At 38.5% G+C, this 26,807-nt stretch overlaps 1 protein-coding gene across 11 annotated transcripts; it reads left to right on the top strand.

Annotated features, from left to right (window-relative positions):
* Positions 1-388: 388 nt before the first annotated feature.
* BCLAF1 (BCL2 associated transcription factor 1) lies at positions 389-26,560 on the top strand. Of its 11 annotated transcripts, XM_052784451.1 has the most exons (15): positions 853-1,038; positions 6,633-6,771; positions 7,843-7,916; positions 9,020-9,107; positions 10,008-10,131; positions 11,006-11,911; positions 13,378-14,049; positions 14,162-14,331; positions 17,073-17,178; positions 18,109-18,193; positions 18,919-19,094; positions 20,242-20,422; positions 23,987-24,133; positions 25,834-26,043; positions 26,188-26,560. In XM_052784451.1, exons 5-15 carry the CDS (start codon positions 10,028-10,030, stop codon positions 26,191-26,193), a joined length of 2,763 nt encoding a protein of 920 aa, XP_052640411.1. In that variant the 5' UTR covers positions 853-1,038; positions 6,633-6,771; positions 7,843-7,916; positions 9,020-9,107; positions 10,008-10,027; the 3' UTR covers positions 26,194-26,560. The 11 variants fall into 11 exon arrangements, 10 of the variants coding, with proteins under 10 accessions (XP_052640406.1, XP_052640410.1, XP_052640412.1 ...); XM_052784450.1 differs by lacking the exons at positions 853-1,038; positions 6,633-6,771 and adding an exon at positions 393-540; XM_052784449.1 differs by lacking the exon at positions 6,633-6,771.
* Positions 26,561-26,807: the final 247 nt, after the last annotated feature.

Genomic DNA, 26,807 nt, shown 5'->3' with positions numbered 1-26,807 from the left:
TTCCGTGCCCTTTTCCTCCATCAGTTGGTTTTGGCTGCCTCCCAGTCACCCTCCCCCGAATTTAAAAACTCAGTTAAAATTGTGCATACACATCCTTTCCTGCTCTTTTTTATTTATAGTTTTTTTCCTCGCCTTAGAAATAATATGCATTAGCCTTTTAAAAATATAAATCGTCTGTGTAATATTTGAGTAGCGTAAGTTTTAGGACTTACTCAGCCGACGCACATCTTTGTGCATCAGTCAATACCGTCCACCCACGGCCCTTCGCTGCACTTTTTTGGTGGTACAGAAACCCTGCGGGCAGTTTCGTCGGGCACACTTTAACCAAACGCTGCGCTGCTGTTATTGCAACCAAGCGATAGGCACACATCTGCTGCAAAAGCTGCTGCAGTAAAGCACCGCTGCTACGCGATCTCCTTCCTGGTGCAGGGCAGCATCGGGTGCAAATGCCGCTTGTCGGTGATCCGCTGCCCGGGCTCCGCTTTACAGACAAGCCCTTCCCAGCAACTCTTGTGGATGGATGCGCGCCCCGTCCAACAGGTAACCAGGCTGCGGCCGGGGGGCCCCGATCCCTCGGGTCGCTCTTTGGGGAAGGAGAGGGTAAAAGGCGACAGCTTTTAGTCGCGGCGGTGCGGGAGGAGTAAGGAGGAGCTGCAGCCGGCGGGGCGTGGTGCCCCCGGCCGTGGGACAGAGTGTGTGTGTGTGTGTGTGTGTGGGGGGGGGTGTAGGGCAGGGCCACGCCGCTCTGCCGGGGCACAGGCCCGGGGGCGGCCTGCGGTCGCCCACCAGCGCCGCGGGCCGCCATCTTCCTTGCGGACGGCTACCCAAAACCAAGATGGCGCCCGGGCAGTGAGCGGTGCCGGTGTTTCCCCGCCCAGGGCGGAAGTGACGCACCCGCGGCGGCGGCCGCCGCCCCCCGCTCTCTATGGTGGTTTTTTCTTTTTCCCTTTGGGCCCCGCGTCTCTTCCTCCGGCGAGACGGGAAATGGCCGCCGAGCTGCCATAAGGGAGCGGGGCCGCCGGGAGTTCCGCCCGCCAGGTGAGGAAGGGGCGGAGGGGAAGGGGCCGCGGGGAGGCTTTGCGGGACGGTGGCGTGCGTAGCCGCGGCCGAGCCGGCCCCGGGGAGCGGGGGGAGATGGCGGGGGGAGCCTGAGGGGGAGCAGCTCGCCCCCCCCCCCCCCCGCGCCGCTCGCGCCCCCCGCGCGCGGCCGCATCTCCCGCCTTCCCCCCCCCCGCCGCCGCGCGGTGCCCGCGCGCCGCGCCGTCCCGCCCCTCCCCGCCGCGTGACCTCGGCGCTCCGCAGCCATTATCCTCCGCGCGCCCCCCCTCCCCGCGCCAGCCGCGCCAGCCCCCGGGGCCACGGGCCCAACCGCTCCCCCGGGGAGGGGCCGGGCGGCCGCCGTCGTCACCACCCTGCCGCGGGCTGCTGCCGCCGCTTCCTGCGGGAGTCGAGTCGAGCCGGGGTCGCTCCTCCCTGGGCCTGGACGGCGCCCCTGGGAGCGAAGGTAGGGAGGGAAGCGACGGCGGGAGGCGGCCGCCGAGCCGCCTTGAGCTGGTGCGCGGCTTCGGGAAGCCCGCCGCGGGGCAGGGGGGGTGCGGAATGGGCGGCCTGCCCCGTTGGGCCTCCACCCCGGCCGACCTGGGTTTGCAGCCTTTCCGCCATCCCTGTGGGAGATAGGCCCGCGGAGTTGGCCGTGCAGCACTGGTTACAGGAATATAAAATCTCCCCGTTATCCTCGCGGGTGTGACTCTTAAGGAGGGAAACGGTGCTGGGGTGAAAGGATGCTTCCCGGTATTGGATCAGCCTTTACGCTCGTTGCAGGAACTTCCCCTCGGGCATGACTGCGGTTCCAGTGCTTGTGCCTTAAATGCTATGCTCCTGCTTGCCTCCCTGCGCCTTAACTGCTCTGTTTAGAAATGCCTGCAAAAGCCGGCGAGGGACTGGGGTGGGTTTTATGCGCCTTGCTGAAAGGAGCTGTTACATTCCTGGTGTTGATCATAATGAATACAACCTTTGCGGGATTTTGTCCTTTATTTCTCATTTGCTTTGTAAACCCCCTACTTTTTGCCTTTAATTTTCATATGTAAATCAGATTCTTGTTTTGTGTGTCATGGTGATCTTTTACCGAGTCAGTACAGCTTGTCACTTGTTTATCTCTGAGATCAAAGTTTTACCTTAACAGTAGCAGTTAAATTTTACTACAGAAAGACCCGGGGACATGCAAAACAAAGGAGTTCTTGACACTGCAAGCAGTCACTGCTTGAGTAATGGTTGGTTTATTATAAATAAATAAAAGCATCCCTTAGAATAGTTGTTCTCAGTGTGGGAAGGATTGATTAAAGAGCGTGGGGTTCCAGGAAAATGCTGTCTAGCTGGTGTCTTTCTCTTTCCTCTTCTTTCTCCTCTCTGATAACCTCATCGCTTTAGACAAAAGTGGGTAAAATAAGAAGGGGTAAAGGCTCTGGCTCCAAGGTGCACTCCAAACATGCAGCTTCTTGTGGGAGGTAGGGTAGGAATTGCTTCCTCCCACTTGTCCCTTTTGATGTTGAGTGACAGGCTGTGCTGAATGGCAGGAAGAGGTTTAATGTGTTACATAGATCGGTACTTGGGGTGTGACTGCCTCTCTCCTGAGCACTGGCTCCATGGCTTGAGAAAGGCTTTAGTGGGCCTGGCTGTGTGGAGCAATTCCCCAGGTGAAGGTTGTGGCTGAGGGAATCTTTCTTGAGGGGAAGGGGGAAGTAGGGGTGAGCATGTGCCATGGGGAAGGGTCTGTTGCCATTGGGGATGCAGAAAACTTGGAGTGGTGGTAGGAATTTAGAAAGGGTCAGCAGGGAGCTGTTGTTTGGAACTAGGCTGCAGGTATTTGGATGGATTAGATTCGGGCTGGTTGTCAAGGAGAGATTGTGGTGTAGGGATTTGAGGAATGCCAGAGAATATTTGGGGTTTGTTCACAAATAGTGGAGATGGGTGAAGGAAACTACTGAAGAAAGTAAGCCTTTGAGTTACAACTGTATTCAGTTTATCTGTGTGAGAGTTTCTCCCAAAGGTATTCTGAAAAAGTGCATCGCTGTCTTGTTCATTGTGCTGGCACTGGCCTCCATGCAGCCTTGTAGTAAATGGGATCTGGGAGGTGATGCGGCTGAAAAGTCAGCTTTGTCTTTTTGTCCAGAGTAGTTTTCTTCTGGATCAGTTCACTGCTCCAGCTCACCAAGCACTTATATGAATATTGGTCTTGGAACAAATGAGAGAGGGAAGATAGCCTTTTCTGCGGCAGCCTGTTTATAGTTTATTGCAAAGAGATTGTGGAAGCCGCTGTGTAAGGGCATATGAAAACACAGTGTTTAAAACACAAAAAAAATAACAAGAACGGCTATCCAAAACAATGTTTATCCAAAAACATGCTAATTCCATTTTGTGTATTGACAAAATTCTTAGAACGAGTCACTTTGATGTCTGTGTTTTTAGTTAGAGGAGAAACATTGTTTTGTTTGCCAATAGTTTTACATAAAAGAACTGCTACCAATCATATGATGGTTTTGCAGAGCTGATTTTACTGTTACTAGGATGCTGGTTTTTGACTTAATTTGCAAATATTTTATATTGTTGTCTTTATAGAAATGAATGAATTAGGAAAAAAGGCCTTTGTATGTTTTACTGTTGCAGCTGACTTTTCATGTTGTAATTCTTACATGGGTCTGTTTTGGTTTTGTAATTGTGTGGATATTATGAAGATGATGTTATACAGCAAGAATATAAAATAGGGGGAAAATATGCTTCCCAGCTCTTAATTTTACAGTCCAGGATTGCTTGGGCAAATTTGCTATGGCATTTTAGTATTTGGAGGATTCTAGTCATTGATGATCTGAGTAGTATGGGTTGACAGTCACTAATGAAATGCATTCTATTCTTATTTGTGATGTGCTGCTGTTAAGTTTGTGGGCATTTAAAAAAGAGGGAGTGGAAGGTAAAGGGTGGATAAGAAAGCAGGACAGATGTACAAGCACTGAATAGATGCACTGCTGTCTCAATAAGACTGACTTTCGGTATGTGTATTATGAGAGAATATTACAAATTCTGTGGGATTTCTTGAAGACTGTCCTATCCCCTTTTGTTTTGTCTGATTGTATAATCCTGATTTCTTTTGAAGCCTGAATCTCTGAATGAAAATGGATTTTGACAACAGCTTGTGAACGACTTTAACAAGATTTTGACTTAAATCTTCCTGACAGCTTTAAAGTAATGCTTAAGCAAGAGAAATGTAGACTACTAAATAACTATAACTGAAGGATAGCTAAAATAATGAAGCTAAGAGGAAGCAGTGTTTTGCTAGTGTAAGTGGGTATAACTGTCCTAAAATGTCTTCAAAAATTTCCACATGGTGTAAAACTTTTGAAATGGCTTAACAGATAAAGTTGCATCTGCAGCCTGTGTACCCTGAGAAAACTTTAACATCAGTGGTATAGAAAAGACTCTTAAAAATAATGTTTACCAGGAACTGGAAACAGTTTTCTTTGTCCTTCATTTTTATTTTAAACACAGCAAATGCTAACAGTGACATTTACTTCCTCGTTATTGTGTTGCTTGTATTGGGATGAGCCTGATTCTGTTGTGTATCTTGGTTTTGCTTGATGGTCACACTTGCTGGCCAAGGCTGATTTAAGACACCCAAAGATCCTGCTGTTATGTTGTTAAGAAACTTTTCTTGACTCCCTCTTCGGTTGTGAATATGATACAGTATCTGACAGGTAGTGGACTAACCGTTTTTTAAAAACGTCTAGGTTTCTGTGTTAAGGTTTGGTTGTTTGGGGATGGATTGGGTTTTTTTTGTTGGGGTGTGTGTGTTTTTTTTTTTAAATTTTATTTTATTTTTTTTTAAAGCTGCTTGCAAGTTCTGTTAAAAACCTTAAATTTGAAGTTTGTTGCTGCTGATGGCTTTGCCAAGCTGGTTTCAGGGAAGCTTTAAGATTGCAGTGCTGCCAAAAGAAGCAGTCCTGTCTGGCTGCTACTACTGCAGCTTCCCTGTTTTGGCCCAAATGTTTGTGGGGCTGTGTCATGAACCATATAGGAAAATAATTTGTATTGAAACTGATCCTGGTGGTCCATACGTTTTTCTGATCTAACTCACTGTGTGGTTGCAGAAATACTTGTGCTAGCATAAGGGAGAAGATCATCAGGAATGTGAGGAAACAAAGGATAGGAGAGATGGGACTGTTTCTTTAAACTAGCAGTGCCATCTTATTCTGGTTTAAAGTACTGTGGAGCTACAGCAACTTCCTTTGTAATATCCAGATTTTCTAACACAGGAGTGAAATGGTTGAGAGCCAGGCATCTCCTTTCGCATATTTAGGGTGGAAAGCAAGGGAAAAAGAAGCTTGAGTTGCAAAAAGCATGTGCATTACAGCCCTGTTGTTTCAGGCATAGACCATGTTCCTAGCAGTCACGGCCCTCTCTTAAAAATGCTCCGCGTTAGTGATGACATCTTGTGTCACATCTTAATACGTGCCTTTGGCAGACTCTGAGTCTGTTCTGAGACTAGTCCAGAGATAAGCTTCGTGCACTGAAGTGAGAGGGGCAACTAGTCTTTTGATTTAGTGATTGATGATGTTGTGTAGCAACATATGATGCTTAGCACCTCTTTTTCATTGCCCTTTACCACTTGTGCCCGTACTTGACATGGTGTAGCTACTACAGACTGACAATGAGCATGAGAGTCTGCAGGAGGAGGCTGTCAGTGATTTTATTTGATACTGTGAAACAATATTTTGTAGTTGTGATGCTTTCAGAGGAATGTGTACTTTTTCTGTGAAAGTGTGAAGCTTGTAGAAGCTTACTGTTATAAAGGAGCTGTTTTCCTATATATTTCTATATCTACCACTATTATTTTCTAAATTAGCTTTAATAGAGGTTAATAACATTTTAGTTTTTTGTATATTGTGAGAATATTTACACAGACAAACCTTTATTCAAAAAAACAGCTATGTAGTCTTTTCACTTTTGTTCCCAAGTATGAACATTGTTTGGAAAACGGGGTTTACGTGTCAAGCTTTTACCTATTATAATGAAATGGAAACAAAAGCTGCGAATAGTTGAGGGTTTTTTTATTCAATATTTAAGGTTTTCTATTCAAAACTCTTTTTCTTTTAAAATGTTATATCCGTATCCTTCTTAAAAAAAAAAAAAATTAGGGAGAAGGGTAGCAAATATATTTTATCTGCCAGGGTTGGGCGTGGTATTTCCAATGGCTGTTTAAAAAAAAAAAAAAAAAATTGTGGCTACTTCTCACCTTTGCCAGTTGTTAGAAAAGATTCCTAGAACTGTATGGAAATAACTGCCAGAGTTTGAGCTATAGTAATTTAAGATCCTACCTTCTGCCTAGAGGTTTTAAAGGTGAAGTAACTATCTTGTTCTATATTCCTGGGATTCAAAGACTTGTCTAAATTAGGATTTTGGATTTCAGCTAACACCAACAGACTGTTCTTAAAAGTCAGAAGTAGAGGTGATTTAAATATTAATTTAAAATCTCGGACTGAACTTCAACCATTTAGCTGCAGTTTGTATTACTTTTTCTGTACTAGACTTCTGAATGCCTTAATTAACCTTTGCTAGCTAATACCATCTCGCCTTTTGTCTAGACAAGATCTGAAATGGTCCGATACACTACTGTGCTCCTTCAGAGACTCATGCTTGCTGATGATGAGAAGTAAAAAGTTAATCTTATTAAAGCATATATTTTGTAGAAATTGGAAATATCTTGGTCACTACTAGTGAATGGTAAGTGGACTTTTGAAAGCAGTGTTTATGGACACAAGTGCTACATTTCTTCTTTTAGATGAAGAAAACATTGAAAACATCCGTGAACAAGTGTGAAAGTGTCATTGAGGAGCAGTGGGTGTCTTATGGCTTTGGCTTTAATGAATAAATGGTTGAGATGCAGAATTTCTGGGAGATCCATGCCGTCTGTATTGAATTGGGACAAAATTCTGAGTTACTTGAGTGGAATTGGAAAGTTTGCTTAATGTTGAATCAGACTATGAATGTATACATAGTTGTAAGGCTTTGAGGTAATTAAAAGCTGAGGCCAGTGAAAAGTTTGTACATTTGAGAATGGTTTCATTATTGCAGTTATGCTTTGTTTCTGCATACCTGTAAAAAAGCTTATTTTTGAAGATGATGGTTATTTAGGTAAACTCATATACGTATGCATTTTAAACAATAAGGTATAACAGAGTAATGCTTGTATAAATGTTGCAAAAGAAACCTAAATGTAAAGCTTTTACTGTTGTTCGAAGTCCTCATCCCAAATTTTTTTTTTTTTTTTTTTAAAAGATAGCTCCAGTTAAGTGCAACGCTGTATGTTAGAGTTCGAACTGGGCTAACAATTTGCCACTGTCCTTTTTGCCCCCTTCTCCTGCCTGCATGCTGTTCTTTCCCCCATAATCCAGCTCTGGCACTTGTTTGGCCCTTCATTAAGCCAGTTTGATAACCTAGCCATAAGAAAATGATTTCTAGGTATCAAGAGCCTGCTCACTGAAGGACCCAAAAGGTGTTAGGGCTGTTGGGAAGGTGAGGATAATGTGTTACACAGCCCTGTAAGCAAGGCTGAAGGAGGAGTGATCGTGTATGAAAGGGGAATAGGATTTGCCCCTCGACAGTGGCTAGCTCTTGAGCTGCTCCAGTCTTAACATGCTGCTTCACTGAGTCCAAGAGTAAATTTGCCATTTCTTATGTGTTGTCTTTTCATGATAAACAGATTAATGTTTGAACCCATTTAAGCAAAAGGTATTACCTGCACTTTAGTAAAAGTTGATGTCTTTTGACAGTCTCTTTTTCTGTTCTATATAGGGATCAGTATTGCTGAAAGCACAAATAGAGGGTTTTGAAATAATTGCTTCATTGGCACCAACTAACAGTTTGAGGTAAGATTAACTTAATTCTATTTTTAAATGTTCTGATTGAACCCAACCATTTAAGAGGAGAATTGATTTTGTTTTCCTAAAATTTATGCTTGCAATAAGACACTACAATATATAGAACTTTCTGAAATTAGTCTATCTCTTGTAAAGGTCAACTATCATACAGTATATACGTACTTGTACATAGAATGCAAATGTATAAATGTTATTGTTGAATACAGGGAAAATCAAATTTCCTTTAAAGCTGAGATTGGGTTGTATTATAAATTTATGTGCATCTGAAGTTGGTCTGAAAACTACTTGTAATAGCAAAAAACCTCTGGGTTTTTTTTTTTTCTATCACTCTTGGAAAATGGGTATGCTTCATCTCTTACAACAGTTTAAAACCTCTAAATTTATGTTGCCTGTGAGTAAATGAGCATAAGAGTTTATAAGCCATTTTCTGTGAGTTTAATTGAACACAATGAATTAGAAGCCATCATCTGAGTATAGGTTATGCAAATTTGCTTTTTAATGGAAGGAGCCACTAAAAGACAGCATTCAACATTATTCTTCTCCAAGGTAAATAATTTTTTCTTAGTTAAATGGAAAGCTAGTTTAGGTTAAAATTAATTTTTTGCTGGGTTAGTTTCAGATGAGGTTACATTTCTTTGGGGCCATGCAAAGTCTTGTGCTACTGTGGTGGGGAAAGTCATATGGGGCAGGAGGGACCAGTTGATAGGGGAAAGGTTGGGCTGCTTCTTTCTTTTGGGTTCTCTTATATGTGTCAAATCTCTGAAATTCTGTTAACTTTACATTAAGCTCTAACGCTGTTTATTTGTCTTTACATAATTGAAATATCACCCAGGTAACAAGAAAGATTATATAAAGTACCTTGTGACAGAAAGTGCTTGTTGTGTTGAGCTTGTATTTTCAATACAATAATTCTAGGCTTTCGTTGCATGTTTGCAATACAAAAGCTAAATGTTTGGGTTTTCTATTTTTGTTTTAATTGCTATTAAACAGTGAGGATCATAGGTATTGAGCATACAAAGGCCTGAAAATGTGTAGTTACTTGTTCACAGTTTATATTCAGGTTGTCTAATGTGACTTTTTTTTTTTTTAAGCTGGGCAATTTCAAAAGAAAATGGTAATGGGTCAAAGTTTTTTATTAATTAAATTGGGGATTTTTAGCCACTGATCTGAAAAGAAAAGGTGTGTATTTTTTTTTTATGGCTAGCACTAATTAATTCTCAATATTTATTATGACTGTACATAAGAAGAAATGCTGGTTTATTATGAATTTATTTTCTTTTAGGACGTATTACTTTATAATAAATTGTAATTTTCATATCTTAGTTTGAGCTGAAAAATGTTGAATTCTGTTACAAGCCATATTATTTAACTAGTTAAGTTGGCCATGTGTTTTACATGTAGTTTAAAAAGCAAAGTTAACTTAAAAAGGTGCAGGGTGGGCATATTGACCGGTGGAAAATCGGATCAGAGTGATTAGCTTTAGTACATGTGGTTAAGAGAAATAATACCCCTGGCTCAAACCAGCAACTGCTGGACAGAGTACTTGAGGGCTTTTTCTTTGCTTATGTAAAAGGTACATTGTAGGGGACTGTAAAGTCCTTCCAGGGAAAGATTAGTGCATTGGAAATGCAAGGAAACTATAAACCACACAAATAGCAAGAATTTTGTTTCAAATATATTAAAATTTGTAATTGTCTAGTCTTAACGTTATTTCTTGCCTTAATTTGCAGAAACTTTGTTGTTGTTGTTGTTGCTTCCTCTCTCCTTCTACAGGATCAGTTTGCAATTAAACCTGGAAAACCTTTTACTGTTATACTTTATCTTTTCAGACAAACTGCGTGCGCTGTAGCTACGTTAAATTCTTTAAAATGTGGTTGAGCTTTTAATTTACTAATAAATGTACTCATATTGTCTTCAAAGTTCTTTGGTTTAGGAAATACTATACCTCTTTCTAATATTCTTATTTTAGCATATAAAAATTTTGTTCATCTATATGATTTACATGGTCTCTAAATAGTTGCTTCCTTTTTTTTTTTTTTTTTTTCCTCCCCTCCCTTCACTGCTTTTCCTTTTGGGAAGGAGTATATCTACTGGGAAAAATGGGTCGATCTAACTCTAGATCACATTCTTCAAGATCAAAGTCCAGATCTCAGTCCAGCTCTAGGTCAAGATCCAGATCACATTCTAGAAAAAAGAGATACAGGTAAATTGATGTCTTACTGCATGAAAAGTTGGTTTAGTATATGAGTTTTTTTGTCTGGAAGTTATTTTTCACTTGCATGATGCTGTGGCAAAAGTGAGCCTGGGGTCTTACTTCATTTTAGGCTGTAGGTAAATTCTGCTTTGAATGTAATTTCTGTTACTTCAATTGTCTAATACTTGGCTGTTTTTTCTCTTTTCCTGTATCTCAAGATAATTTCAGAATGCTAATGGTTCTTCATGATTTGTGGCTTGTTTGATTCTCCCCTCCCCCTTCACATAATGTTTTCTTTGTCCAGTCTCTTTCCCTGTGATTTGTTCTGTATTTCTCATGCAGCTTTTCAGATCTGGAGTAACTTAAGGCTTCAGCAGATAAGCTTTGCTGTATCTTGTCTTCTCAGTTGCCTCCAGCCTTTGCCTCATCTTTCTTACTAGTGGACATTACCATCTCCCATAAAAGAAATGGCCGAATTGAATGTTTACTGCCTCATCAGCTGCTGTCCACAGGCTGGCATATTAAACTGGGGGTCATGTAACTTCATGTTCGAGGCTGTGAAGCATGGTGGCTGAGGAACTGAATGCCATGCTCCAGAATGGTGATAATCTCTAATGGCAGGGCAGGCCACTGAGGCTGGTAATGTCTTAATCATGTGATGCTGAAGTCTAAGTTTCACAGTCCTTAGGAGTGTAGGCATGTTTATTACAATCTTTTGAGACAGAAATAATAGATAGATTGTAGAAGTTACTTTAAGACTGTTAGTCTGCTTCCTTTACCATTCTGATTGCATTTGAGAAATCTAGCATTTAGTGGCAAGGCACTTTTTTTTTTGTTTTTGTTCTCCATTTGTCAAATGTTAATGTTTGCTTTTTAATTTTAGTTCTAGGTCTCGGTCAAGGACATACTCACGATCTCGCAGCAGGGATCGTGTTTATTCTAGAGATTATCGCAGAGATTACAGAAATAATAGAGGAATGAGACGTCCCTATGGTTACAGAGGAAGAGGTAGAGGGTATTATCAAGGAGGAGGTGGTAGATACCATCGTGGAGGTTATAGGCCTGTCTGGAACCGAAGACACTCCCGAAGCCCTAGGCGTGGTCGGTCACGTTCCAGAAGTCCAAAACGAAGGTCTGTGTCTTCCCAGAGGTCCCGGAGCAGATCTCGTCGATCTTACAGATCTTCCAGGTCCCCAAGGTCCTCTTCATCTCGTTCTTCATCCCCATACAGCAAATCACCTGTCTCTTCCAAAAGACGTGCGTCTCTGGAAAAGCAGGCAAAGAAAACTGAAGGGGCTCCTCTGCAAGATAGCCCCTTGAAAAATAAATCACAAGATGAACAGAAAGATACATTTGAACACGACCCATCAGAGTCTCTTGACGATTTTAACAAATCATCAGCAGCTTCTGGCGACATTTGGCCTGGCCTTTCAGCATATGATAACAGTCCAAGGTCACCCCATAGTCCTTCTATTGCCACCCCACCTAGTCAGAGTTCATCTTGCTCTGATGCCCCTTTGCTTAGCACAGCCCACTCAGCAAAGGACACACCTCAACATTCCCATTCCATTCAGCATAGTCCTGAGAGGTCTGGCTCTGGTTCTCTTGGAAATGGTTCTAGCCGTTATAGTCCTTCTCAGAATAGCCCATTGCATCATATCCCTTCGAGGAGAAGCCCTGCAAAGACAATCCCATCACAGAGTGCTCCCCGTGAGGAGGCTCGAGTGCGGTCATTTTATCCTGAGGGTGGTGAACAGGAAACTGCGAAAGCTGGAAAGTTTATGAAAAGGTAAGAATTAAATTACAAACCTAATGTTGCCTCTTAAAATGCTGTCTGTTATAGAGTTTTGACAAGATCATCACTCTGCCTTGGAAAACACAATGTGGAATAAATATTACTAATTTTAGTCTGGTTGGAGTTGAGCTTGAAACATATGCCTTTTCCTCCTAAGATGCTTCAAGTTCTTGGCTGTTGGCTAGTGGAGATAGGGACATGTATTGTTGAGGAAAAATTGGTTTGTGCTTTTCCTTTACAGTGTATTTTCTTATACTCCGTTTACTGTTAAGAAAAATCTTAACTGGAATAGTGCATCAGACTTGCTTGTTTGATAGGGAATTCTGTTCAAGTATTTTAAAATTTTAATGCTTCATGTAGTTTGAAACGCAAATCTTTTGGAAGTCTAAAAATGCAGATGTTGCACAATGATTTCTTTGTTAACATGAACAGCATCGATTGCTAATTGTGTGGTGTAGTATCACAACTGATGCCTTGACTTTCATTACTTAGGAAAGAGGGTAGGTCTTGGTATTCTTGGAACATAATTCTAGTGATGTGAAGGATGACATATTTAAAGTTCAATGTATATTTTCCAATTAACATAAAATTCTTTGATGTGCTCTTAAAATGTTTGATATAGTAGTAATTTTTAAAGGTTGTAAAAATCTGACATTAGACTGTTCCTTTCTAAAGTGACTTGTACTTCAGTGGATTTCTTACAAAATGAATTGTAGAGGAAAGCTGTGACTATGCTATGTAGGCTTGATTGAAGGCTTTTAAATGAATTTGTCCAGTCAGTGATTTATTATGTAAACATACACTGCTTAGAAGATCAAAAATACAACTTCCCCTGTGGTAGATGTATTGGAGTTGGTGAACGTGTTACAACCTATGTGAAAATAGTGCATAGATAAGGCAGTGGCTGAAATAATTAATTGGTAAGTGTGTTTCTGTGTTTAGGAGAGCTGCCTTCTAAAGGTTCCCTGCTTGTACACAACATAGTGAATGCATTAAGCCTGTGTCGGATTTTGGAATTCTTAGAAATGTGCAGAATCTTGAATATCATTCACTTTTTTCCTATGGTACTCCTTTAAATTTTTCACTAAAAGAAGTACAAAAATGAATTGCAGTCTGAATTATCAAATTTCATGTGAATTTGATGGAAAAAATAACTGGTGTAAGAGAATGTGAAACTGGGTACTGATTAAGAAAGAAAACAAACCACTAGCTTTTTTATAAACTCAAGCAGAGAGTTTCTAGGTGTTCTACAGAAAGGCATTATATTCTTCAGATGCCTCCAGTAGTACATAAATGACAGTGGGTACAGTGTTAATGGTGTGTGAAGTGTTGCATGCTGAAGTTAAATTGCTCAGAGGAATGTATTTTCTTTTTGGTGTGGGATTGACACAAAAGAGGAATGCAAGTGAACTGGAATGAATGCACTCCAGAGTTACCAGTCTCTTCTTTGCTATCCACAGGTACACAGATGAAGAGTCTAGAGTATACCTGCTTGATAGGGGTAATACCAGGGAGAAGGAGGCCCAGAAGGAGAGAGGATCAGAAAAAGGGAGGACAGAGGGAGAAAGGGAATGGGAGGAACAGGAAACTTTAGATTTTTTCGTTGATAAAGAGACTGGGAAAGAAAAGTTTAATGACTCTGAAGGGGAGGACACAGAGGAGACAGAGGATTACAGACAGTTCAGAAAGTCTGTCCTGGCAGATCAGGGTAAAAATTTTCCTACTGCATCTCACCGGAATGCTGAGGAGGAAGGAGCCAAATACAAATCTAAAATATCAGTCAAGGGCAATAGAGAGAGCGATGGATTTAGAGATGAGAAAAGTTATAAGCTTAAAGAGACTGGCTATGTAGTGGAAAGGCCTAGTGCAACAAAAGATAAGCACAAGGAAGAAGACAAGAGTTCTGAGAGACTAATGATGAAGAAAGAAACTCAGTCACCTGAGCAGGTAAAGTCTGAAAAGCTCAAAGAACTCTTTGATTACAGTCCCCCTCTACACAAGAATCTGGATGCGAGAGAAAAATCCACCTTCAGAGAGGAGAGCCCACTTAGGATCAAAATGATAGCCAGTGACTCCCATCGTCCTGAAGTTAAACTCAAAATGGCACCGGTACCTCTTGATGATTCCAATAGGTAAATTATTCCACTTTACAGTGTGGTTCTCCACCTGCCTGCAGTGTCATTCCTCTTTATTTAAACTAGTGGTTTCTTTTTGTGTGTCTCTTTTGTTTTTGATGCTTTTTAGACCTGCTTCCTTGACTAAAGACAGGCTGCTTGCTAGCACACTTGTCCATTCCGTCAAGAAGGAGCAAGAGTTCCGATCCATCTTTGACCACATTAAGTTGCCACAGGCCAGCAAAAGCACGTCAGAGTCATTTATTCAGCACATTGTGTCGTTGGTTCATCATGTCAAAGGTATGTATTCAGTTTATCATACTGAATATATGTCTGACAATTTCATTTCAGCCTGTTTGCTGTCTCTAGTAGAGGAAGGTTTCAGCCCTCTTTCAATGTTGATTTAGTCAGACTTTCTTCCTTTTGAGGTACATATAAAAATAATTAGAAAGATAATAGCTACAGAAGCTAGTATAAAAAAACCCAAGCAGTGTAGAGCATAATAGCAGTTATACTATGTTTCTGGATAAATTCTTGAGCATCAGTAGCATATAAAGTTTGAATTTTTGCAGTGTAGTTTTAAACATACTACATTGGTCAATCTTTTCTTACTTAGTTTTCTTTTAATGGCTCTAACGTAGAATTTTATATTAAGTGGTGCAATGTGGGTTGACAGGTGTCTTTTGCACTGTAAATAAATAAAATGGCATTCCTTTTGGAGCACCCTAGAGCTCATTTCCAGGTCCTTACTAGAAGGCGTTTTTGTCTCAAAATAATAAGATTTAAGAAAAATTGTGCTCTAGATGATACTAAAATAAACTGTGATATTTCATTTTATTCCTATTTGACAGTATTGCAGTACTGGAGCCAGGAATTTCACTTATAGGAACTTGGCAGTGGCTAAATAAACCTCCATCAAAGGAATTATACACCAGTTATTTTCTGATTTAACAGTAGTAGCTGTTGCTTACTATAAACATGCAAAAAAACCCCAACCAAACAAGAACAACAAAAAAACCCACCAAAAAACCTACCAAAACCCAAACCCAGACCATCAAAGTAGATGGTGTTTCATTTAGGTCACATATCCTGTCAAAGTTTTGTGATGGAAAAATAGGTAATTCCTTAAAATCCAGTGAGGATATCTGGAGAATTCTTTAAATGCTTTACTTCCATAGCATTTACTTTATTTCACTGGGCTGTTGTCTTGTTCTTGTGTTTAATGTACTGAGATAGTATGGAAGAATTTGCTGGTGAAAATAATTTTGACGTATCGTCATACAAAGGGGGAAATGCTTAATTAGGTGACCAGTTTCAGCATATCTACCTGTAAGCATTGTTTTTTAAGATGCTTTAGCTTCTAGAATTGCAAAGATTTGTGTGTTAGAAATACGTGCTAAGGTTCTGTTAAAAGTCTCATTTTGTTGGCAAAATTCAGATTACTAAGGCGAAATGATTCCCTGCATTTTGAATTACTTATAAAGGAGGAACTAATGGTCAGCAATAATAGATTATGATAATGTATTAGATTTTAAAAAATTCTTATTGGGACAGCTGTATAGAGTATAATGATTTGTTGTGAAAGTATCTATTTTATTGATATGTAAAGAGATTTAAGGCTCAGTCCAGTGAGAGCTTCTGTAAGTTTTTGCTTATGTGGTACATATGTAGGCTGTAGGTGAAATAATATTCCTGAAACTCTCACATGTTGATCACAGAATAGACTGTTTTTCTGTAAACTTTGTATGTTAAACAAATAACTGTTAAATGTAACAGCTTAACAGCCTATCTGGTCAAGTTATTAGAATATGTACAGTTATGGTTGTTTTTGAAAGCAGAACCTCTCTTTAAGTTTGAAATCTACTGTAGTCTGTAATCCGATTTTAGTAACTCTCTTGACAAATTGCAGTTATGTTCATTATTGGTGTGATGCGACCAGTCTGAACAGCTCTTTATTAATGTAGAGCTGAAAATGCCCAGTGATGTTTTCTTTTTCATTGTAACTAGGTCCTGGAATGTGTTTTGAAATGGCAAAATCCATGTTACAAAAGTAAAATAGCTGTTGAAAGATACAGATGCCAAACAGGCAAAGTTGAACCTTCTGTCTTCCTGGCAAAAATGGCATAAAAACAGAGTTGCTAGCTCAAATTCCTGTGTTTGATGGAATTATGATTGAGGCACTACCCTTGTAGTGGCCGTTTCAAGTTTTAATGGTTGGTTATGAGACAAATACTGGATGCCGGGCGGTAAGTTGATACAGATGTATGTTGACCTGTTAAGCAGATAGCTTGCTTCATATGTAACATTTCATAGCTCATGACTTTATGTATTTCTATATTACATTTAAACACATTTGTTGAGCTGGTTTAAAAACTGAGTTTTGCTGTTGCTAATTTAACTGTCTCTAAAGGAAAGAGAAAATTTGTCAGAGAAGTTGTCAAGTTTGCCAAGATGCCAGATGCTTAAATGAATTTATTTACATATAGGTGTGTTAATTGTCTTGGATCGTTTATCATCACAACCTCAAATCAAGAAATTGTACTCCTTTAAGAAATGACTTGTTAGGTCATTCGTGTAGTTATTGAAGCATACACTTAAGTGTTTTCACTGAATTAACTCTTACTTTAAGTTAAAGATGAGATGAATAGTAAAATGTACTTATTGCAAGTATTCATGACTCAAAGTAACTTCATTTTCTCTTACGGGCAAAGTATAAAATAACTGTTAAGAAATTGCTCCCTTCTCTTTCATTAGAGGAAAAGGTCATTGAAATGAGCAAGTTCAATCAGTAAATGATGCTTGAATTAGATGTAATACAGTCATGGCATAGTTATAAGTAGACTTGCAGTGATGCTGTGCACTGTTACTTTGTTTGGGTTACAGAATGTGTAAAAATAGGGAAAACACCACATTTGCTTGTCCTGATAGATTTATTGAAAATACTATGTTTTTTGCTTGCTACTTGCCTTTCTGTCAGGAGTAAAATACCTATCAGTTGAATTAAACTAATGAAACAGTGTTTTTTCTATTGTAACCAACAGAGCAATACTTCAAGTCAGCTGGAATGACCCTAAATGAGAGGTTCACTGCATATCAAAAAGCTACTGAAGAACACTGCACCCGGCAAAAGAGCCCAGAAATACATAGGTACATGTTAACTGCATATGTAGATGCTTTGTGTTTCAAATAATGTCTGCTACTATTTCTTTTGAGAACCAAAAATATTTTTCCTAATCTGTATGGAGCAATTTGTCAATTTCTTTGTAAATTACAAAACACCCAAAACCCCCACCAAAACCCCCTTCTGTAAAAACTCATCTGAGCCAAGTCTGCCTTCATCTGTGGTGTTGTAGCAGATGTCTTCTCTACCTCTGTATCTCATTTGGGATATATTTACTTTTCTCACATGCAGTGCTCAAATATTGAGGGGCATATGTCTTGAAGATGAAAAGAAGCCCTGTACATGCATCTTTATTCTTCAGTATGAAATGCTCCATCTCATACTACTTTAGTTTTTGTGTGTGTTAATTTACAGCAGTCTTTTTTTTGAAAAATCTGAGAGCCTGAAAGGTAAGAAGGTAGGCATGCAGATGTAGTTTCTGATCATGTGCTATTTATGATGCAGTGTACTATATTTGTGTTGCATGTGAGGATATATTATCTCCATATTCAGTATCCAACTTACAAGTTTTCTTAACTGTTCAGTATTTTTGACTTTACAGCAAACTATCACGGTGTTGATGATTTCTTTGGGGGGTGGATTTTCAGCTGGCTACATATACTGATCTTTTGAAATAACTCATTAGACATATTTTGCATCTTCAAAGCTGTACTTAAAATGTGAAAAACCAAACTGCCTATTTTCTATATTTGTGTTTCTAGCATACTTCACACAAAACAGAACCAAGGTTTTTAATTTTCAGTCTGCTTTTGTATTCTGGTGGGGCTTTATATGTAAAAAATTTTGTTCTACTGTGAAAATGCCTTGTTTCTCAGTTTTCTGTTGAAAAGAAATGTCTGAGGCCATTAACAGTCACATACATGTATGGCAAGACACTGCTTTTATTTTACATTTAGGAGGATTGACATCTCTCCAAGTACCCTGAGGAAGCATACCCGTTTAGCAGGTGAAGAGAGAGTCTTTAAAGAAGAAAGTCAAAAAGTAGGTTCTAAGTAAATATCCTATCTGTATTTCCGAACTTAATTTAATGTGTTTCCCTTTAAATCTGAACTTCAACTTTGTGTTTGTGTATGAAAATAAAAAAAAAAAAAATTGTATTTATTGTATCTGGAGTACTTGCATTTAGAATTTTTTTTTTTCTGAGTAAAACATGTTAACAAGAAGCCAGTTTATGTTGCATGATTTTGCTGTATTGATAACGTGGCATATAAGGTCAAGTCTTCTCCCACCCTTCCTTTCTTCTTGGACATTTCTTGACCAATTTTGTGGCACTAAGCTGCCCAAGGACAAAGAATACAAAGATTAGAAGGTGGGGGGGGGAAATACCGAGGTGGTCAGTGAGTAGTATGGTTGAATTGCAAAGGTGCTTGTGCTCTGTTAAAAACAATTTGCCAGAAGAAATGAGTATGTAAACATCCTCCCAAACCATGTATTATGGTCTGTCTGTATCAAAAAGTAGATATCCCATTGGCTTGATGGGAATGCTTGTTTGAAACTGAAATTCTTAGCTGTTCTTTTTTTAGATCTAGCCACTGCATGTAAAGGGCGTTCACTTAATGTCAATTTGTGTGCTGAAGAGTGTTGAAAAAATAGGTAAATTCTGTCTTGCTTTTTTGAAAATTGATGCACAGCTTACCTTTTCATTCAGATTCTCTTCTGGATGTTTTATTTCAAAATTTTGTTCCAAAATATATATTTGTTTACAGGGAGATAAAAAATTAAGGTGCGATTCTGCTGATCTTCGGCATGACATTGACCGACGTAGAAAAGAGCGAAGTAAAGAACGAGGAGACTCAAAGGGTTCCAGGGAATCCAGTGGGTCAAGAAAGCATGAGAAAACTCCAAAAGATTACAAGGATTACAAATCTTACAAAGATGACAGGTAAATATTTGAAGTCCCTATGTAGGTTTTTAGCTTCTAATTAGCCTTTTGTAATTGTAAGCTTAATTGCTTTCAATCTTCAATGTATAATGGAACATTTAAATTTAAACAATTAAAATTATTTGTTTTACAGCAAATATGTATTATCTGTCTTTTACACGGCTTATGGTGGATGAGGACAAAAACTTTGGAATAGCAAGCTAACACTGAAAAAAAAAATGACAAATTAATCTGTCCTATTATCCAGGCTACATCAGGAGGTTGGACTTCAATGCAGTACATTTCTATAAACAGTTTGTGTAAGAACTTTGGTTCGTTATGCTTGATTCCGCACTTTTTCAACTCATAACACCCAGATTATGAGAACCTTACTGATACTTAGGTTTTAACATGGGTGAGAAGGGGAATTTTTATTTTTGTCTAAAGCCAGTGGGCTGTTTTTAAGAAAAAAAAATTAGCATATCTCAGTGGATACTGTGTAGCAGTGGTAAGAGTTACTTCAGGTATGACCTTCCTTTGAATAGAATATTAAAATCTTGTAAATCGGGCCAAATTAGTACCACTATGGGGTTACTAAAAGTCTTGCTGTAGCAGTTTTTTTTCCCTGCTTTGTACTGGATATACAATGAATTTTTACTTACGCTTCCTGTTTCCCATTTACTTTCTGACTTTGGTATCCACATTATCTTCCACTGGCTAATTCCATACAGCCATCTGCATAGGGAAGCCCACACGGTATCTTCTCAACAGTGTGCAAACTGATCTATGTAAAGTTACTGTAAAACTTTGCCTTGAGGGTATTCTTCCCTTAAATTTCTGTTTTTCTGCCTCGGAAGAAAGGCAGATCTTAAAAGTAAGATCTCTTCATGGCATCAAAACCTAGAAAAACTGTATTTGCAGTTTGCAGACTGCTGCTTTCCAACTCACTAGCAATAATATACATTTAGTGCATTTAAATGTGTAAGAGGAGGCTGGAAAGTGGAACTATACTTCACCTTAACGTCTGAAATATGTAACATGTATGTGACTTTATCATCAGAAGGGGGATAGTTTTTCACAAAATATAAAGAGACCCCTTTTAGTATAGCATGTTACAGACTATCTAGTACTTTTAAAATAGCACACAGTGTATGTTTTTATTTTTCAGTAAACAAAAAAGAGATCAAGACCGTGCTCGGTCCTCCCCATCTTCCTCCCCATCTTCTTCCTCATCCAGTTCTCGAGAAGAAAAGGATTGCAAGAAAGAAAGAGATGAAGAGTTCAAAACCCACCATGAACAGAAAGAATACTCTGGTTTTGCAGGAGTCAACAGGCCAAGAGGCACCTTTGTAAGTTGCTCTCTTACTCTTCCCCCAAATTATGAACACTTCACCAATAGTAATAGTATAACAAATAAAATGAGGAAGTGTTGCAGTGATTAATGTTAGGCTAGACTTCTTTCATAGCAGTGATTCTTGAATTCTTTTATGTGATGTACCAAACCTGAAAAGTTGGGTTTTTTCCCCAGCACTGCCCAATAGCAGCTAATTGGTGTGTAAAAATGCATTAGCATACCACTAAAGACCCTAGTGGAAGGGTAGGAAAAATGATTTCTTGCTTATTCCTTGCTCTTTTATAATTATGTTGTTTACTAACAGGATCTGAAAATTTACCTTTCTATAGAGATTAAATCTTGTGATCTGTTACCTCTCAACTCCTTGCAGTTTCTGTTTTTCCCTGTCATTTTCAGTTTGGTTTTGCCCTCCTTTGTGATGCCTGCAACTTGTTAAATAGAGAATGGCGCATAACTAAAAAATATACCTCAACCTTGAAACAGCTCTATTGAGGAGAGGAGATGGTATACTTGTTGTTTTTCAGTGTTTCTTTGGCCTGGACTAGCCACAGTGAGCATGAAAGCTCATTAATTTAGCTCTGGAATATGTTTCAGCATTGTGATTTGGAAAGTGACACATTGACCACTATAGCCTTCAGAAAAATTTTAAAGTTAAAAATTCCATGTTAATGTAATTACTGATACTTAAATGGGAAATGTAGAACCATTAGGAAAGACTAGGAATCAATAAAGGAGGCCTTGAAAAGAGAAGGAACACTTTAAACAAACAAACAACTCCCCCCCCCCAAGCAAACCACAACAAAAAAACCCCAAACAAAACACACAAAAAAGCAAGTTCTGTGTTTTGGTGGGGAAAAACTGTCAGATAGACTTACATAATGGGTAGGAGTAATTTCATACTTCCACAATAATTCCTTTATGTAGCCTGTAATTAAGACTAAATAACACTAAAAGGCATTGTTTGGTATAAATGCACATTAAATTGTTTTGTAGTAGTGTAAAAAGTTTGGAACTAGACACAAGGGTGCCTGAAATGTATGTAGGGTGTGCAGTACTCGAGTTAACGTTTGAATCTTCCATCTGAAAAACTGTAGCTACTTAGAAAATTCAAAGTTCAAAACTTCTAACACTAAAAATGCATCATTTCCTCCTTTCTTGTTGCTTTTTTTTATGTAATTATACTAAGGAACACTCATGTGGCATAAATGTATAAATCCTTGGATGGTGTAGGCATCAAATATGACAATATCAGCACAATTTCTAGCTGTATAAGGTAGTGGCACTGAGTTTAACAAAAGTAGAGCTTAAAACACCCTCTCATCTCAAAGAGAATCAGTTGAAGAAAACTCATAATTGATGGAAGCCTTACTGCTTTATAAAACCAGATTGTACATGTCATGAAAGAGGTGCTACTTTAGATGAAATTTAAGTAGATGTGAATTGGAAATGTAATAGACTTCTACTAATCTAACTACTGGTGACCGTGCAATAATAGCTGGTTAACGTTCCCTCATGACATACACGGTCACACAAAGGCTTACTGAACAAACTGTGTCTGAACAGGAGAATTTAAATAGACCAACCTGTTGACTCAAATCTCTTCAGGGATACAGCTTGGATAGTATTGAAACATACAGGCTGGCTAGTGTAGGAACGTCTGTGTAATTCAGGCTAATAGTGGCTGCATTCCAGTAAATACTGCTCTGCTTTTGGAGTAATAAAATGTTTTGGTTGTGAATGCTCCCCAAAGCAGGAATAGGGGATAGGATAAGGGAGACTTTAATGAAATTGACAGCTTGGCTTACATGTTAAATCAACAATGATTCTTCACTAACACTTGCTGATAGACTATAGTACTTAGTTCTAGGCTTCTTGTACATGAACATCATGAATAGTTTTGAAGTAGGAGCACAGAAATAAGGATAAATAGAATGTTTTAATGACACTGTCATTAGTATCCAGCTCCTAAAGAATTCTGTGTGTAACAGTTCTGTTTAAAAGCAGTTTTCTCTTTCTATAGAAAGTGTACTCTTGTCTTTTTTGTGATGGTCTTTGCAGTAAGCAAGCCCATAAAGATAATACCATAGTGGATTTCATCTGCTGTATTTCTTTGCCTGAAAGATGATGTGGTGGTGGGGTAGTGTTAATACAGTGCCAAGGAAAGCTCGAGATATTTTTCTTAAAGGGAATCTGATCATAGGACCTAATATCAGGAAATGCTGATCTCTCTTTTTTTAATCCTGTCATAATTTTGTCTCTATATCCTTTTGGCCCCCTCACTGTGATACTGCTTTTTGTGCCCTAAATTTGTAAAGGTTTCAAAGCTATTGGAAATAAAGCATGTAGTATTTCCTCTCTCGTACAGTTTTTTTCAGGTGATAGTCTGTCACTTCCCAAGTGATTCTCTAAGCATTTTTTTTTTTCATTTGCCTACAGTGTATTGGACAGGCCTTATGAGCCTTTTACAGACTGTTTTTCAGTATGTTTGATTTCAGAGTAGTTTTAAAACTGTCCAGCATAAATTCTGCATTAGCAGTGTTAGAGCTTTGTGGAACTAAGTGTGCATAATACTCCTCTTTGAAGTTAGTTAATTATATCTTTTTTTGGTCTATGTTTATGGAACATACTTATTTTTAACAAAGGGAATTAATTTTCAGTCACGTTTTTGTACAGATACTCTGAAGACCCAGTTCTGTATTTTTAACTAGGATGTTTATGGAAATGGTGTTCTGTAGTAACTGCAGGTTTTAGCAGTCTATCTTCCCAACCTAACCTTTCTTCTCTGCTTGAATGGAGGGTATGAACTCCTGTTTAACGTCTTCTACAAGCTAAAAATTTAGATGCTGAGGGAACTGTATGTATTACTACTTAGCGTATTCTATTCTAGGTTAAGTATTTTCTTTATTGATGTGAGACTTTTTAGCCTAACATTTTAAAATCCTGTTAATTCATTATAAAGAATATTTAAGACGCTACTTTTTACTTCAAGCATTGTTACTCTGTACAATATATATTGTTCATTTTTCAGAGTAAAGAGTTTACTCATTTGAAATTTAATTTGGCCTAAAGTACATTTCTGAATTGCAGTTGAAACTGAGTAACACAAAGTGGACATACTTATTTGAAAACTGCATTGTTTGTATGTATTCTAGAATCAGTTTCTTGTAACTGATAGGACTGACACCATAAATGACCTTTCTTTCCCCCCCGATAGTTTTCTTCTTTCAATCTAGTTTTTCTGTTTGTTTTTTGTCTATGAACAGCTTCAGAAGCTTCTGCTGACCTTTTGTCGCAACACACTGGTTTACCAGCAAAGGAAATTTCTTTGGTGGTTCTGGGTGAATTTATGCCAAGAACTCAAATGTGTTTGAATTAAGTTTATCATTATTTCAAAGTGAATGCTTGACTATATTACTTAAGGTAATATGTGAATGAGAAAATGGTTTTACACTTGCAGATACTGTAATTAAGCACAGAAACAGCGTTTTCAGTAATAGAGAACTTGAACTCTTCTTTGTGGTTTTATGTAAATGGATTAAATGACATCTTGGTTAATCAGTTTCGAATTAGGGGCAGAGGAAGAGCCAGAGGAGTCTTTGCTGGAACAAATACTGGTCCCAGCAACTCAAATACTACTTTTCAGAAGAGACCGAAGGAAGAGGAGTGGGATCCTGAATATACCCCAAAAAGCAAGAAATACTTCTTGGTGGGTGTGGAGAACTCGATATCTTATGCATGCTTTTGTTTTTTCAAACTTTCTACAAGCGTAGAAGTAGCATGCATGTACAGACAGGGACTTCAGTTACGTAACTGTGAGAATACCAGGGTGGATTTAGTGCCCGGTTCTGCTTCTCTTGCGTCTGTCCGCAACAGGCTGGCAATAACTGCGGCCTGACGGGGAATTAATCTCCAAAACTTGCATCAGTGCATGGGGAAGAAGGCAGACTCAGACTAAAATTATTAAAAACAAATTTTAAACCAAAAAGACTTGTGCTGTGTTTTCCTGAATTTATGTCTGTCTGGCATTTGAGCTTTGTCTTAGATTTGTCTGGAAGTCTGCAAAAGTGGAAGATCAGGAAAAGTTGACAGTATTTGTGGATCTATGTGGGCTGACTCTGTTATTAGCAGTCCTTCTGTTCTTAGTTCAATAGTGTGATAGTCATAAGAAAATCACATTAGTTTTGATGCCTTTTTCCCATCTGGATTATGAAAGGAGGACTGTTGATGTAACCACCCAGTAAGTAGTGTAGTCTACTGAATACATAGCCTCTGTTCCAGTTGATTTCCTTAACAATGCTAACTTCTAAGGATATTGTTTCACCACTGAAAAATGTTAAGTAGTGAAGATTAGAGCTTCTTCTATAGCATTATAGTTTGTCACAAATATGCTAACAGGTAATCCGAGAAATAATGCAGCCGCGATTTGGATGTTTGTACAAGGAGCTCTCCTCCATCTCCCCACACATATATAAACTTTTCTGATCAATAAACATAGAAAGATATGTGATAATCTATTCATTAAGAAATGCTATGATCGCTAGAACAAATAATTGTAGCTATTAAACTTTTTTTCATCTCTAAAAACCCCATTTTTTAATTTAAAAAAAAAGCCACCCTTTAACTGTTCTTATAATATATAATTGTTAATAAACTGCTTTATATACATGTGGTATGTGTTTAATAGTTCAGATTTCTTTCCAAATCACAAGTAAAAAAAGCAGATATTGAAGCAAGTGTACCTCACTCTTCTAAAGATAAACTTTTTTATATTAAATAATTGTCTGTAGTGTTCATGCAGTGCACAGAATGGTTGTCAGAAGACTTACCAAACTATGTTAGGCTATATTTTGTAGCAAGATAGCAAATTTTAAGCTTATTAACCAGAGAAACTCAGCTGCTGTTAATGTCAGATTTAAACAGTTTAAACTTCATTTGCCCTGCGTTGCACAGGTAAAGCAAGGTGTCTGAAAACTGCCTTCAATTACCTTTCCTTAATAACTTTATCTCTGCATTAAAGTAAAAAGTAAAAAAAAAAAATCCTAGCACATTCCTAGAGCTTCCTCCTTTAAAATCACAGATTTTTTTTTTTTCTCAAAACTAGTGAGTAATTCTTTCTTCTGACTGAAGATAAGTGACAGATAACAGATTTGCTACTCACAAACATTTGAGTAGACCCACAGCTAATGGGGGCTCTTAAAACAATTTTATTGTTGTGGTTTTATAGCATCATGAATTGTAAGGATATATTTCATAATGCATTCTATAAATTATGATCTGAACTGTTAAAAAGTTATCTTAATTTTTTTTTTTTCCTATGTATAGTATAAATTTGATATAGAGTACTGACATTTAATGGGTATATTTAAGAGGTGTCCTAACCTTATTCTTTGTCTGGTATTATTGTAGCATGATGACAGAGACGATGGTGTGGATTATTGGGCCAAAAGAGGAAGAGGCCGTGGTACTTTCCAGCGTGGCAGAGGGCGTTTTAACTTCAAAAAGTCAGGTAGCAGTCCAAAGTGGACACATGACAAATACCAAGGGGATGGGATTGTGGAAGATGAAGAAGAAACGATTGAGAATAATGAAGACAAGGACAGACGCAAAGAGGAAAAGGTAAGCAGTTTAGTGAATCGCAGATTAGACAGTTCATCTTGCAGTATCTCAAGTAATTGTGTGGGTGTGTGGGTGGATCACTTTAAAAGATTTTGAAGTTTGGTTATTAACAGTTTACAAGAAGACTTTTCTTTCTTTCCACAGGAATAACCCTGGAAGAAAGTTGTAGCTGAAAGAGCAGCTCTTGCACCACCCACACAACATTTTTAATATGTTTTTTTTGTTGTCAAATGAATGTAAGCATTTTACTTAAATTTTACTGTTGGAAAGTAGTTTAGAGGGATTGTTTTTGTTTTAAGCCTTTAGAAAAAAATCTTGATATAGTAAACTATGTTAATGATCGTACAGGTAGAAAGTAAAATATTTGTAACAACTTTTAAGAAATTTTACTGTTTGTTATATGCAGTGTAATTCTGCTTTGTCCAAATATATGGTCAAGTACAACTCTAAAAGTTTTGATTCTCCCCTATGTCTGTGTTTTATTCTGAAGTAAACTTACAGCTCTGCACACCTGAAATCTTCGAGCAGCATTTTTTATAAACTGATTATTTCTGTGTTGCCTTTTTATAAGAATTGTATTTAAGGATAGTTATCCAGTCATAGTGTAAGTACAAATGAGTTGTGCAAAATGCTGATTATACATTAGTTCACAAGAATCACATTAACATAGTGTGTCAGTGATAAACCTGGATTCTTACTCCACCCTGCTAGAGAGTGCTGCAAGAATTTTATCTTTGAGAGTGAAACTGTCACTCTTTTTTAGT

This window comes from Harpia harpyja, chromosome 4 (genome assembly GCF_026419915.1).
Source record: "Harpia harpyja isolate bHarHar1 chromosome 4, bHarHar1 primary haplotype, whole genome shotgun sequence".
In the NCBI taxonomy this organism is placed as follows: Eukaryota; Metazoa; Chordata; class Aves; order Accipitriformes; family Accipitridae; genus Harpia; species Harpia harpyja.
This window is presented reverse-complemented; position numbering and strand designations above follow the sequence as displayed.